The sequence below is a fragment of the Meles meles genome, chromosome 1 (assembly GCF_922984935.1).
Source record: "Meles meles chromosome 1, mMelMel3.1 paternal haplotype, whole genome shotgun sequence".
Taxonomy (NCBI): domain Eukaryota; kingdom Metazoa; phylum Chordata; class Mammalia; order Carnivora; family Mustelidae; genus Meles; species Meles meles.
In genome coordinates, this window is record NC_060066.1 from 179,228,094 (window position 1) to 179,242,505 (window position 14,412).

Genomic DNA, 14,412 nt, shown 5'->3' on the forward strand with positions numbered 1-14,412 from the left:
AAGCCCAGGGTCCTGGGAGGGCCTGTTCATGCCTGTGTTGTCTGCATGTCTTCTGCACTCAGCTTCTCGAAGGAGCCTCAGTTATCCCCTAGCCTTCCACACGCTGTTTCCCCTGTCTGGAACACCGTCCCACCCCATGCCCAACTCTTGTCCTCACCTGGCTAATTCTTATCCCACCCTTTAGCAATCACTGCCTCCTCCAGGAAGTCTTCCCTGACTTGAGGTTGTGCTTCCCTCAGCATAGTACTTAGCCCCGATCAAAAGACCTTGATTCTGAGACCAAGAGCCTGGAACAGGCCCCTGTCTCTTCACCACGGGCTAGCACTAGAGATCCACTCTCTCAGTGCGTGTCCGATTAATGAACTGAATCAGTCAAGAAAGGGAGGGAGGGAGAATACATTTTTGTCGGGTTCTCCGGGGTCAAACAGAAGCTTTTCCCAGAGAGTTTGAGAGCCAGGGGAGCCCATGGATCCCTTCCTCGTACAGAGACATTAAGAACATTTGAGCATAATGGATTTGCCTGAGGTCTCAGAGTGGGTGAGGCGGGTCCTGGACTAGACGCCAGGTCTCTCATTCCCAGACCAGTGGTCTCTCATAGTGATCCCAAGGTGGACTTCAGGGACAGGGGTGGGCCAGCGCAAGAGAGCAGAAGCCGGCCCAGAGGTGTGCAGGGGGGCGGCAGAGAGGGTAGGCTCCATCCTCCGTCCACTGCTCTGCAGTCCCCGGCCTCACCCGCTCTGTGCCGGAGTCTCTCCGATCCCGCCCAGCTTGTCCACTGTCTGCTCTCTTCAGACCTCCCCGGGGCTGTCAGCATGCTGACCTTCCGGCTTCCCACCTGTCACCACCTGTCACAGGCGATTAGACTAATGGCACAGGGATTTCCCCCCAGGTTCTGGGCTGAATGGGGAGCTGAGGGGAACGTGTTGCCCATGGGAGTGGGGCCGCAGGGCAGGCACATGGGCTAGGAAGCGACAAGGGGCCACTGCCATTCTGTCCACATCTAACAGGTGGGGAGACCGAGGCCCAGGGAGGACGAGGGGCTGGCCAAGATGCTGACTCCCATCACTTAGCCTTCTGAGGACCCTTCCTCAACGGAGCCTGGGAGAGCCTTGTCTGTTCCCAGACTTCATGCCCATGTCCTGCTGAAGGAGAGCGTTTTCTGGGCTCATCTGGGGCTGTGGCTCTCTGCATTCTGAGCCACCAGCACAGGGCTGGCCTCAGAGCAAGCGCACTGTAAACATTTGTTGAAGAATGCTTAATGGATTGGGGTGAGGATACCAGCAACCCCCCCAGCAGGAGCCACCTTGGCAGTGTTCGGCTCCAGCTTTAGACCCCTTCTGTGTCCCCGCCGCTGTCCGCTGGACCTGGAGCCATTGCAACCCTGTGTTGCTCTCTCCTTCCCCAGAAGCTGACACTCGGTGAGTTTTCTGGGGCCACTCATGGCCTGGATTGTAATGTGTGGTCCGCAGAGGCTGGATAGAAGGTGAACAAATGAATCCATGAAGGTCTATGCCCTGTGGAGCCTGGTGGGGAGACAGACATGAAACTCAGAACCCACTCCCATGCTAAGGAATGGACCCTCAAACTGCTGGTGGAACTCACCAAGATGAGCCACAGACCTGTTGAGGGCTGGAGGGCTTCTTGGAGGAGGTTTTCTCCAAGCTGGGCCTTGCATGACCCCTTTCGGCTGCTCACTTCTGCTGCTTGTCTTACATGGGTTGAATTCACTTTACTTTTCTGGTATAAAACTGTGTGGTGGCCACAGCTGGCACCTGGGTCCTGTGCACGGAGACTGTGTTGCAGGTCATTACCATCTGGGTCTGGGGTCAGCCTCAGGGTACAAGGCACAGCGAGACCACTTAAAACACTTGTGACCTTTGCCACAACGCCAATTACTGTTCCCGCAGTCCTCCCACTAGCCCAGCAGGGAATGCTACCATCATTCCCTTTACAGAGGGGAGCCCACAGAAACTGCAGCCTGAGGACATATGACGGGTGAGCTGCAGAGCCAGAATTTGGACCCATGCCAAGGTGGCACCGGGACAACATCCAGACACACTGTACCATCCCTATAGGTGGTCCCTGGCCTGAGGAGTCCCCAGTCGCTGGTGACTTGGCATGTGGCTGAGTCCACTCTGTCTCTTGTGTTCTAGGTCATTTCCTGGGAAACAACACAGTCATCGACGTCCTTCGGCAGGCAGGGCTGGAGGTGGAGCACACACCGGCAGGGCAGACCATCCACAGGTGAGAAACTCGGACATCTGGGGGGTACGGGCCTGGCAGGCCTGCTGCTGCCACCACGAAGCCCCCCGGAGCCTGTGGGGCATGGCTGGGCTGCACCCTGTCCTCCTGCTCAGCTTGCAGGGCAAGTTGTGAAGAAGCCTCGTAGGGACCAGCTGTGACCGGGCAGCCAAGAGTGCAGGGGCCGGGCTGGAGGTGAGAGGACTGGGAAGGAAGCTGCCGTGCAATCTTGGCAGCCTGGGAGGTGAGGTTGGGGGACAGGGCAGTGGGAATGGGAGGAGGGTTAGATTCTGAGAGATGCTCAAGATTTAGAGCCTGGTTGGGGGAAGGACTCTGCAGGACACCTGGGGTGCTGCCTCGAGAACCAGGGGATGCCCAGCCCCACCCACACCTATTCCTCACTGTCCTCTGACCGCACCTCTTGGCTGTGCCCCCCCTACCTGTGACTTTCCCATCAGGACATACCTCCTCCACTCAAATAGCCATCACTGGGCATCTGAGGGGTTCCTGTCCCTACCTTAGGTTGGGGGTCCCCTGGGCCCACTTGTGGTCCACAGTGCCAGGGCAGGCATGACAGGGTGTCAGCCCACACTGGGCAGCTCTGGGGAGGCAATGACAGCATCCTCAAACTTGGGGGTTCCCTACAGCCTGTACCCCAACCATATTGCCGGAACCTTCTTCACTAGACAACAAAGGCGACTACAGTGCAGTTTCAGCCCATCTCTGACGTAACAGGAGCCAGTGTCAGAAAGAAGCTTGAACAGTCATAGCGAATATTTATTGATGGTTCACTGTACACCAGGCCCTCAGCATTTCTAGCTCATTAAATCCTCTCAAAAGCTCAAGGAGTTAGGAACTAGAGTATCCTCACCCTAAAAGTGAGGAACTGGAGGCCCAGAGAGGTGAAGTCACTTGCAGAGGGATACACAGCTCTTGGTAATGGCAGTCTGGCTCTAGACCCTCCCTAAACTCCTAACCACTCCCTGTCCCCTCTCTGGGGACTGGAGGTGGGCTTCGGGGCAGGGGTGCTCAGGAATGACTGAGGCTTTGCTCCTTGCTCTGCAGAAATGAGGCTTGGACCCCTAGCACCCCAGAGCTTTGAGCCTCTGGTCTCCTAGCTCTGGGCCAATGTTCACCCCTGTCTCCACGGCACTTCTAGAGGACCTTAAAAACTCCCTCGTTTTGGACTCCTTCCTCTTCTGATCATCTGAGTCAAGCAAATGACACTGTTCTTCCTGAACGTTTGAGTGCAGCACAAAGCAATCTGCCCTGGGCCAGCGCAGGGGTGTGCTCGAGGAGCGAGGGACCCAAGGCAGCCTTGGGGACAAGGCATTCCACACACTCCCCTTCACAGCCCCAAGGACTTCATCTGAGGCTCATTGTGTCTGTCCAGGTCAGGAGGGTGGGCAGACAGGCCAGGGAGGCTGCCTCTGCTCCTATTCATCTCAGAGTCCAGGCATTAGAGGAAGGCCCCCGCCTCTCCCACCCCCCTGCCTGGCCCTGCTCGGAGAGCTCTCGGGCTGAGCCTCCAGCACACGCTGAAATCCTGCGGGTGGGGTGAGGGGCCGGGATGCTGAGGAGGCCCCAACAATAAAAGCCATCATCGGCCACAGGTGCTTCCTGGATCCATCTTTTTGTCCGCCTGTTTTGAATTATCTCCCTAGCAGCTGCAGCATCTCCTGAACCCTGGGAATCTGGGCATGCCGTGGGGGCTGGGGACGGAAAGCCTGAGCCGATGGCCTTCTCTCCTTCAAGGAGGGAGAAGCCCTTCACCCCATCGTGCATGCGGGACCGGAGGAGGAGGACAGGCTGTGTGCCGCCTCAGGTGTCACTGGACCTTTATAGTTCCCCACACCACGTCCAGCCTTCTGCCAGGACCTGATGTCCTCCAGAGGAAGTCCATTCGGGCCCCAGGGAGGAAAGAATAAAAGGGAGAGGAGCAGACCGTGTTCCCGGGCTGAGAGACCTGTGTACGCAGTGCTGTATGGAATGTGAATTCCACGACCACACGCCTAATCAGTGTTTCATTGCCCACTATAGCCAAGTCCCTTTGCCGGCAGGCCAGCATTAAAGAAATGCTTGTTATGGGTCAGGCACTGTGTTAGGACCTCAGCTCATTTATCCGCGCGACAAGCTTAGGAAGTAAGTGGGAATAGGACTACTGCCATCTCGCGACTCCCATCTCGCGGCTCCCTGCTGCTCCGCGACAACCATGGCTCCCGCCCTTGGCCACACAACCCGTAAGCTGCAGAGCGGGATGTGAACCCGCGTCTGTGTACCTCTAGCTGGAGCTCTAACTTGCCGAACACTGTCCTGCCTCCCCAGAAAGGTGTTCAGGAAGTAGATGACGAATGCACGGATGGGTGGCTGGATGAACGACACAAGCAACCATGTTAGTATTTAATAATACTTAACGACTCATGTTCATGACTAAAACATTTCAGCTGCTAACTATGAGCCAGTCACTGTTCTAAGGGCTTTGCCCGGGTTCACTTATGAAATCCACATGATGCCCCTAGGAAGCACGGGCTGTGGCATCCCCGTTTCGCAGAGCAGGAGAACGAGGCACAACGCGGTTAGTCACTTGCCCCAAGACCTTCAGCCAGAGTCTGTGGAATGAAAGACCCTGACGAAGGTCAGATATGCCCCCAGAGACCTGTTCACGGCTCATGCCCTCCTCTCCCAAGAGTCTGGGCTCAAACATCACCAGGCAGTGGCCAGACCCCCCTGCATGTCAAGCGCCCTCCACCTCCATGCTCCCTCTCCTGCCCCCCTCGGGGACTCTCACCATCTTCCATCCTCACTGTCCATCTTCCACTTCGAAGTGTGAGCTCAGAATGGACAGGAACCCAGTTTGGACTGTTCTTGCCCAATCCCTAGAAGAGTGTCGGCACCTGGAGTCCCTCAATGAAAGGAGTCAGAGCTCTATCTCTCAACACCAGATACTCTCACTGGGTGCAGCAGGGGCACCCAGCTTCTTCTCCTGTGGTGACAGCCTTTCCACTGGGTGCCATCCCCTGTTGCGCATGAGTGACACAGTCCCACATGGGCACCTCACGTGCTTTTGCCCATTTCTAGCCCCGCCGCCCGGAGCCCTGAGCCCCCACCCGAGAGGACCTCGGTGAGTCCAGCCCCAGCCACCCCTGCCGCCGCTGTCCCCGCAGCGCCCTCGGCAACCCACACCATCCCACCTGAGGAGGAGGACCCGGCCCTGTCCCCACACCTCCTGCTCCCCGACAGCCTCAGCCAGCTGGAGGAGTTTGGGCGGCAGAAGAAGTGGCCCAAGAAGCAGAACAAGCAGCAGAGGCCACGGCAGTTCAATGACCTGTGGGTTCGCCTCGAGGACAGGTGAGCGGGGATGGGGCGGGCCGTCCGGGGCTGGCCACCTCTCCTGCCAGCCTCACACACACACAACCCTGTCCCAGGGCCGCAGCCCCTCTCCTCCCTGGGTGCTGCTCAGAGGAAGTGGGCCAGGTGGGCACTTGAGTGGAAACTTCTGGGGAGAGCTTGACACACCCCCACCCCCGTTCACAAAGCCTCCTACTGTTCATCCGGCAGGGCTTACAGAGCATGCTCATGTCTGATTTTTCATTTTTAGTCTCAAAATGAGAGCAAGTACACTTTTTTCCATTTTAAAGATAAGGGAACAGAAACCCAAGGTGCATTGGCCAGAAGTCTGCTTTGCCTTTAGCTTCCCCGGAAGGTCTGAGTGGCCAGCACCGGGTCAGGGAGGGAGCAGGGGGTCCCACTCCGCAAGAAAGAGATGACAGGGGCTGACCGCTGCCCTGATGGCTGTGGGCTCCGTATCGGGAGAGGATGGCATTCGTGTGCATGGCAGTGAGCATGGGCAGGTGCAGAGATCATCCTACTGTGCTAGTAGTACCTGTCTGGCCCCTGCCTGCGTGCCCCTGCTGCCCCGTGCCCCCCTCCCAGCCTGTCTGTCACCGTAGCTCCTGCTGAAACCAAGATGCCATCTCCCAACTTCTGCCTGCAGGCTCAGAACAGTTTCCCTAGCTTCGGCGTTGGGGTGGGAGTCTCTGTGTGTGGTGAACAGTGTCACCAGAACACCCGGGATGCCCCAGGGAGTGACTGTCAGTGGAGGTCAGAGTCCTATCCACTGCAATAGCCAACCCTGGCCCTTGTGCCCCAGCAGTGGGCCCTTGGAGACTTGGAGTCTCCCCTGAGCCCTAAAGACCATCATCTGGGATTTCCTCTGCACCCCAGGAAGAGTCATCTGGGGTACCTGTAAACAAACATATGTCCAGGCCCCCACGGCCCTCCTAATCTGACCCTGCACCGCATGGGCCTGGGGAGCTGGGTGCTGTGTCTGCCCTCGGGCTGAAGTTGCACTCGGGAGACTTCTCCACAGCTTTGGGGAACATGGACCTAGTTCTGCATTTACAGGCTGGGGGACAAGGGGTCTGTCCAGGGTCACACAAGCCATCAGGGACTGACTCCAGCCCTGTCAACTTCGTGGTCCTCCTGCAGCCAGGTGTCTGAGTCCACGACAAAAGGATGACACAGTCCAGTCCGCTCTTCTAAAGTCTGAGAGGTGTGCTATTCTGCAAAGACTTCCAGCAACTAGGAGTGGAGCCCACTGCTCCTTTGGCCTTTGGTTTCAGAGCATCTGACTTGGGTTACTGGGAAATGTGCGGCGCCCCGGCCAGCCTGCCCGCCCACCACCCCCCCGCCAGGGACAGAGGCACCACTGTAGCTCTATTAGTTGTGACATATTTGGCTCACATGCCCCGCATGGGCTGCCGCCTCCGACCCAGGAGCGCAGGCGGGCAGCTGTCAGAGGGCCTCTTCCTCAGTGCGGGGCAGGGCCTGCCGCCTGCCAGTGCGGGGCCTGTGGAGGCACGGGCGGCCCACGGATAGCTCCCATCAGGAGGGGGACTCCGGGCCCTCATCAGCCTGCTGGGGCAATCAAGAGATCCAGCCCAGGGTGGACCCTGCCCATGAGGTGATGGGGGCCGGCTGTCAGCTCCAGCAGCGGACCCCCGACTCTAACCACTTCTGAAAGGTAAATTTCGGCAAACGGCTCCAAACGGTTTCCTTTTCACAACACGTAGCTCTGAAACACAGAGCCTGGTTTCAGGAGAAGAAAATAGCTTTTCTTTGGCAAGAGGGAGCCCTTTCTCCAACCTAACAGGTAAATTGTGTTTGAATAGCTTTCTTCCATCTGGTGGGGTTGGAGAGGGAAGTTTCCATGGATGGGCACCCTGTCTGAGTTCTCGACGCTTCTCAGGGAAACAGGCCCTGAGCTCCTTGAGAGGCCTAGGTGAGGGCACCCTTCTGTCCCTCCCAGGGGACTCACCCCACCTGCCCAGAGTTTCCAAATTTCAGCTCCTCTGAGAGGGAACAGAGGCAAGCTCTCCCAAGGGGAAACCTGAGGCCCATCTGTAGCCTCTCCAACAAAGCCATTTTCCTTGGAGCTGTGACTCCATCCCAGGTTTTCTTATTTTCCTCCCCCCCCACATCCATCCCCTTTCCCGGCTCCTCACCCCCCCCACCCCATGACCACCCCCTGACCAAGCACACTGCTCTCAGCAGCCTGAGATTCTTTGGTGCTCCCTGCCATGGCCAGGCCAGCTTCCTCCTGCATAGCCTGGATGCAGAGCCGCAGAGCCCTAGCCTCCCCTCTGGCTTGGGGCTGCCACTCCTGCAGACCCTGTCCTTGCCAGGCTGCGTGCCACCCCTCAGCAGGCTGTGCCCGGCCCTCCTCCTGCCTTCATTCTTGCTTTTCTCTCTGCCAGGGGTGGGCATGAGGGGACATTGGCTGAACTCCAACGGCAGACTCGTGCCCCGGGTCCTGCCAGGAGTCTGGGAAGTAAGCTTTGTTTGTGAAACAAGGAGACTGAGGCCCAGCGAAGTCAGGTAACGTGTCCAAGACCACACAGCGAGTGGGCTGTGAAGTCAGAGCTCACACCCAGGTCTGCCTGACGCTAAAGGTCACATTTGCCCATGGCCATGCAAATGCCTCTCCCGCAGTCACCTGGCAAGAATCTCCTCCATCCATACTGGCTGTGTCCCTTCTCTCCTCCCCCACATCCCGCAGCCTCCGCAGGCACCCCCGTCTCAGCACAGTCACACGGGCTGCAGTCCCTCACTTGGGTTTAAAGGCCTGGGGGCCCTGGGCACCAGGTCCGTGTTGGACTTCTGCGGCCGCCAGGGGCCTCATGGGGGGTTTGTGGACCCTCCCCTTGGCCCTCATTCCCTGAGACGGAAACACCCTGGATAGAGGAGGTTTAGAGAAGCAACAGCCCTTGGCAGGGTGATTTAGGAGGACCCATGGAAGGGCCAGGCGTGTGTCCGCAGACGGCTGTGAAGCGGCGGTACAGAATTCTCAGGGAGCCCCACATCAGAGGGCCAGGAGCGGGGTGGCTGGGCACGGCTCATTCCCATGCTGGCTGTGTGCAATATGGGGCTTGTGACAATCCTCAGTCTCTCCTTCTGTGCAGGTCGGGCCTTGACCGTTGCCAAAGGTCAGGACAGTTCTGCTGCTCTCCCTGTCCACAGCTGCACTGTGTGTGCATGCGATGGGGGTGGAGGGTTGGATAAACAAGGGGGCAGAGTGCAGGGCCATCAGGAAAGACAGTCTTAGGAAGTAGGTGCAGGAAAGAGAGCTCCTTCTAAGTGCTGGGCGTGGCTGGAAGCAAGGCACAGGTAGGCCTCAGTGTGGACAGACTCAGAGGGCTTATGAGTGCACCATACCAGACACACACACACACACACACATCATTGTCCTTCTGGGCCTCAGTTTCCCTGAGGTTTGAGCAGGTGCCTGGGGCCCCCTTGAAGGGGAAAAGACACTGTTCTGCCTCCTAGGCCCCTGGGAGAGCCCTGCCCACCTCCACCTGGCCTGCCCATCCTGCCCCAGGCTCCCCAGCTCCAGTTTCTCCCAGCAAAGCCAGACATTCTCCTGGGAGGGTCCTGCATGGTCCTGTGTGAGGCCAGAATGCCGTGAGATTGCAGGTAGAAGATACCCCATGAGAAATGGGAAACAGGATCTCCATGAGCAACAGCACAGACAAATGCAGGCAGAATGGGCTTCAGAGCCCAGCCCTTCCTGAGACTTGCCTTGAGGGTTAGAAAGCAAACAACAGGATGCTATGAAGTGGTAAGCGGGCGCCAGGCCACCTGTGATGCTCAGTGACCCGTGGTCTCCAGAACTGCTGGTGGGACTCTCGGGCTGGCCTCAGATGCCGCTCTCCCCGCCCCAGCAGGAGCTGCTCAGGGGCCCTTAGCTTGGCTTCCCTTAGCCTTCAGTGAGCCACTGGGTGGGTGCTGCTCCTGCCGCTTAGCAGGAGCACACTGGGCACACGCCGGTTACCCAGCCCCAGATTGGTGGGGACAAGAGCAAGAAAAATTTCAGGTCACGGCCAGGCAGGGACAGCTCCCCAACACGGTGTGGCTGAAGAAGCCCTGGAGCCCCGGTCAGTGTTCCTGTGCCTGCGAAGGTATTGGACAGCGGGCCACGGGGAGGATGAGGCCATTTCCAGCAGAGAAGGCCGTGAAGCCAAAGGCGTGGAGGCGGGCTCGGGCCTTGGACATCAGGACATCGAACTGCAGGGAAACCGGTTGCCACAGATCTCCACCAGCCTCTGACCCGCTTGGCTCGAAGAGACAGAGGCCAGACCACACTGACAGCGGGGTCTCCTCCAGCCAGATCACATCAAGGGCTGTACCCCCAGGCAGCAGGACCACCAGTCACCCGGACCCCAAGCCCCCTCTCTACTCTGTGTCCCTGGAAGCCTCTGAGAAGGTCTCCCGGGGCATAGTCAGTAGCCCTTTGCATTGAGAGGAAAGCCACCGCCTACAGAGACCCCCAGAACCCAGCCCCAGATGCTCTTGGAGACCCTCTAGGTGCAGAGATTGACTGCCTCCTCCAGGAAGCCCCCTGGAGGGGCCTCCGTGGGCAGACAGCTGACACTGGCTTGAGCAGCAGGCCTCCTTCTCTGGGCTTTACACCTCGAGCTTCTGCCTAAGCTCTCCCTTCTGGCTTCTACTACTAGAAAACATTTAACATGCATGGGTCTGTTCCTGCTCTTTCATTGCACACCTAGGGAAACTGACCTAGATGACAGGACTTGCCCCAAGTCACACAGCAGACGGGGACATATGACATTCTTGAACAGGGCTTCAGCCTTCCACCCAAGCAGTGGGGCCCTTCCCCATGTGAGGGGCCCTGTCGGCTCGGAGCAGACTCAGCCCGTTGGTGCCAGCCGTCTGCGGAGTCTAGGAGCCCTCAGTGTTTGGTTTGGCTTCGAGGCCCCTTTGCCATGAGACAGTTTTCCCCTGCATGGGCCTGGGAGCTTGGAGTGGGGGGAAGGGGGATCTGGACTAGGAGACTGAGCTTTGTGAGCAGAGTGGGCCGGGGAGGTGGGGGTATTTGGAGGGGCTTTCCGCCCCCCACCCCATTTCCCTGGGACTCCTTCCAAGCAATAAAACGTCCCACTCAGGCTCCAAGGGGGAATGTTCATCTTTGCTTTTCAAAGTGTGAAAGCAAATGCCTTTGGGCGCCTTGCGAGACATAATTTTCCTAACTCCTACTTATCTTCCTTCTGATGGCGGGGCTGGCTGCAGCCTGCCTGGGCCCCCTCTCTGGGCACCGCAGGTGGCACAAATCCTCTCCTCTTCAGGCCGGGCCTCCTAGCCTCCTGGCTGCTTAGGCTGAAAGCACAGGGCAGCCCCTAGGAAGCGACCGTCATGGACCCTTTGTGTAGCGTGTGGAGCTTTTCTCATTAGAAGAGAAAGGGAGAGAAGGGGCTCAGGTAGTGGCACGGGCTCAGGCATGACCCTCCCGGGGCCAAGCCCTCCCTCCTCCCACCCAGGCGAGCCTCCACACACGGGTTTTCCAGGTCTCAGCAGGAAGCAGCATGCCGACCCATGTGCCCTCCACCGGGTGCTGCTCCGTATCCGAACCCCCTGCAGGCTGTTCTGTCAACCTGGAGATGAGGATAACGAGGGGACACGGGTACAGCATTGCAGTGTCTGCGGGCTCCTAGGAAGCACTTTGTAAACGGAGGAAGCTGCTCGCGGAGACCGACACACATGAACATACGATGCTAAAGAGCTGAGCCCTGTCATGCGTCCAGCGTGCCGGGCGCTGCTCGGGGCCCTTCCCGTGCGGGAGCCCATCCAAGCACCTCTGTAGACATAGGTACCTGTGTGCGACACGGCAGCAGCAGTGAGACCCACACCAGGTTTTGTGGGGACCTTAACTCTCCCCGGAGGACTTGGGGGGTGGAGAACCCATAAGAGAGGCCTCCAAGGGAGGGGATGTTGAGCCAGGCCTTCAGAGGTGGGTGGGACAAGGCAGCAGGACAGTCAGGGTGACCGGACAGGGTGGCGCGTGCTGGCGGAGGCAGGGTAGGTGAGGTCAGCTGGTCCCCAACTGTGTGAGGTCTCGGTGCCCTGCCGGCGGATACAGGGTGGGCCACCCTCTGCCAGGCGCCATGGGTCATCGCAGGCGGTCAGAGCCACCTGGTCTGCCTGCTTCTGTTCCACAGGCACGCTCCCTCCTCTCCTCCTAGCTATTCTCGAAGTTTCTAAAGACAGAGGAGCACAGTTCATGACCACTGTAGATGCCAGGTGGAGAAGAACCTCATGTGAGGGGAGGGTGTGGCAGGTTCTCGTGGCTGGAGCACGAGCAGGAGTAGAGAACGAGGGACAGGCCAGGAGCGAGGACCTTCTTGACGGAGGGCATCTGGACACCCACTTCCTGAGCAGAGGCCCCGGCCCGCTCCGAGGCAGGGGCGTGCATGGTGACCCCAGGCTGAGCCAGGCTGTGTGACTGGCATTTGGCCCGGATGGCTGTGGGGCCAGAGCTTGGTGATTATGATGACGGAGCTCACAGTGGTTATGGCCGATTATTGGGACCTTGTGTCTGGCACATGGAAGTGCAGGACAAGGTAGAGCAGGGGACGACCTGAGGGCCCAGAGAGTGAACAGCCTCCTGGGGAGGGTCAGTAAGCCCTGGAAAACAGGGCCGCGTCCCACATGGAGGAGGCTACCCACACCACAGACACCCAGGGAGGGGCAAGCTTCCTGCCCGTGCCTCAGCTGCTAGCAAGAACTGTCTGTGTGCCTGGTTCAGATCCCAGCCTCCCTGTGAGTCCTGGAGCAAGTTACTTAACCTCTTGGTGGCTCAGTTTCTTCCTAAGTAAAATGGGGATAAGAGTCAGATCTACCTTATAGTGTGGCCATGAGGATTAGAGGTTGATGTGTACTAGGTGCTGGCTCAGAGCTGCTGCAGGCTGGGGTAAGTACTTCTCTGGCCACTAGGGGCACCCTCAGTCACATGCAAGGTAGACTGTCTTCAGGCTGACGGCTGGACCACCTCTTCCAGGAGGCCTTCCTGGCCCTGCCCTGGACAGGGGCCCATCTGTGTGCCCCCTACCGAGTTTCCCCTCTCTCCTTTGCACGTCTGCTGTGATGGGACTTGTCAGATCCTCTGTCTGCATCTCCATCTGCCTTCCCTACCTAGGGCTCTACGAGAGCAGGTGGGGCCCAGCGCCCCTGAACTCCAACTCTCTTTTCATCCTGGAGCCTTCTACCCCTGTGGCCTCTCTGGGTTATACCTCTGTCCTTGTCTGCCCTTGTCCTCTCTCTTCCTCTGTCCCTGGCCCTCTCTTTGTTGATGATGTGCTATCTCTCTCTTTCCAGAGCTTGAGACATTTACCCACCCCACCTGGCCCCTGTCCTACCCTGCACTTCCCCACGACACTGGGCGCTGTCCTCAGCCAGCAGGCTCGTTCTGCACTCTCTGTCTCTCCCTCCTTCATTCTCCCTTTCACAGGTTTTCTTGAGCCAACAATCTCACCCATTCCCTCCAAAACTGGATTCTATTTTTATGAATTCATGAAGGATCACAGCTTTCCCTCCACCTCCCTGGGCTTGTGTAGAGGGCGGCTGACCCGGGCTTCTGCCCAGGCAGTGCTTTCTCCTGGGACCCAGTGCCATTTAGCCTCTCTGAACCTGGCCCTCTCATCTGGGGAAAGGGGGAGATGAGGCCCACAGTGAAGGTTGGTTTTGAGGCCGGAGAGACCCTCAGTAACTGGTAGATGTTATCAGGAGGGCAGGAGATGGTGGGGTTGTCTGTGTGGTTGGTTTCCTGTCTGTTTCGGGCTGGGCGGGAACAGTGGCAGGAGAGCACCTGCGCACACAGGCCTGGAGGCTGACTCCCCCAGCGTGACCCCGGACCCAGCTCCTCTGTGGCACTTCAGTTCTTTCTGCCCTGGGATCTGTATTGAGTGGTCATGCTTGGGGCCTTCGGCTTCAGGAGCTCACTTTCCCTGTCCAGCCCTATCTCCTTCTTCATTTTATAAGAAAGTAGATTCCCTAAAGTCGCCTCTGAACCCCAGGCCAGAGCCCAGGACGAGGCTACTGAGTGGTCGTTCCGCGGTTCTGCTTTCTCTCTCCCTCCAGCACGGCCGCCTCACCGCCCCCACCGCCCCTGCAGCCCACGCACAGCCCTGGGACAGCGGGGCCAGCCTTGCAGCTCTCAGAGCGGCTTCAGCAGCGGGAAGAGCCGGGCCCCACCAGCAGCTCAGCGCCCTGCCGCCCCCAGCCCACCCTGGGCCTCCTCCCCGCCATTGTGGCCAGTATTGCAGCCCCCCTCCTGCGGCACCGCCTTGGGCCCTCCTGACCTTGGCCACCAGTGCAGAGAAGCCAGAGAAACTACAGGAGGGTGTGTGGCTACTCCTCCCCCACTGCCCCCGCCACCACCTCCGGGGTGCCTGACACCTCACGGGCAGTCCAGACGGGATCCGTTAGAACACTAGAGCTTTATTGTACCCAAGTTACATCTTCTTTTTTGTAGAAGGATCTTAATTTCCCATAGTGCTATGGGGCTCTTTTGTAAAATATGTGTCCATATTAAAAAAGAAAAATGTATTTATTCTTACCGATAAAACTATTTTTATGTGGCCTATGTTAACCCTTTAAGTAGCCCCAGCACCAACCCAGGAAGTGAACCCAGGCTGCCAGGAGGTCTGCAACCTCAGGCAGACCATGGGCTTGAACTGGCTTGCTCCTAGGCCCGCAGAAGCCTCTGCTGTCTGGGTTTGGCTTCTCCCACCATGGGGACCTCAGAGAGAGGGGCAGGCAGACAGGCTTATTAGCTTTTGAAGCTGGATCTGGGAGCCAGAGATGTGAACGCTGACGACT

The 14,412-nt window shown here is 58.4% G+C and overlaps 1 protein-coding gene across 2 annotated transcripts in view; it reads left to right on the top strand.

Annotated features, from left to right (window-relative positions):
- TRABD2B (TraB domain containing 2B) overlaps window positions 1–14,158 on the top strand; it is a 200,324-nt gene extending 186,166 nt beyond the window's left edge. The window contains exons 5-7 of one of the 2 annotated variants that reach the window (XM_046015047.1): window positions 2,154–2,244; window positions 5,320–5,589; window positions 13,672–14,158. In XM_046015047.1, the coding sequence (XP_045871003.1) occupies window positions 2,154–2,244; window positions 5,320–5,589; window positions 13,672–13,891 (581 nt within the window). In that variant the 3' untranslated portion in view covers window positions 13,892–14,158. Of the gene's footprint in view, window positions 1–2,153; window positions 2,245–5,319; window positions 5,590–6,729; window positions 6,851–13,671 lie in introns of those variants that run through there. The other variant, XM_046015056.1, reaches the window with a different exon arrangement.
- Window positions 14,159–14,412: the final 254 nt, after the last annotated feature.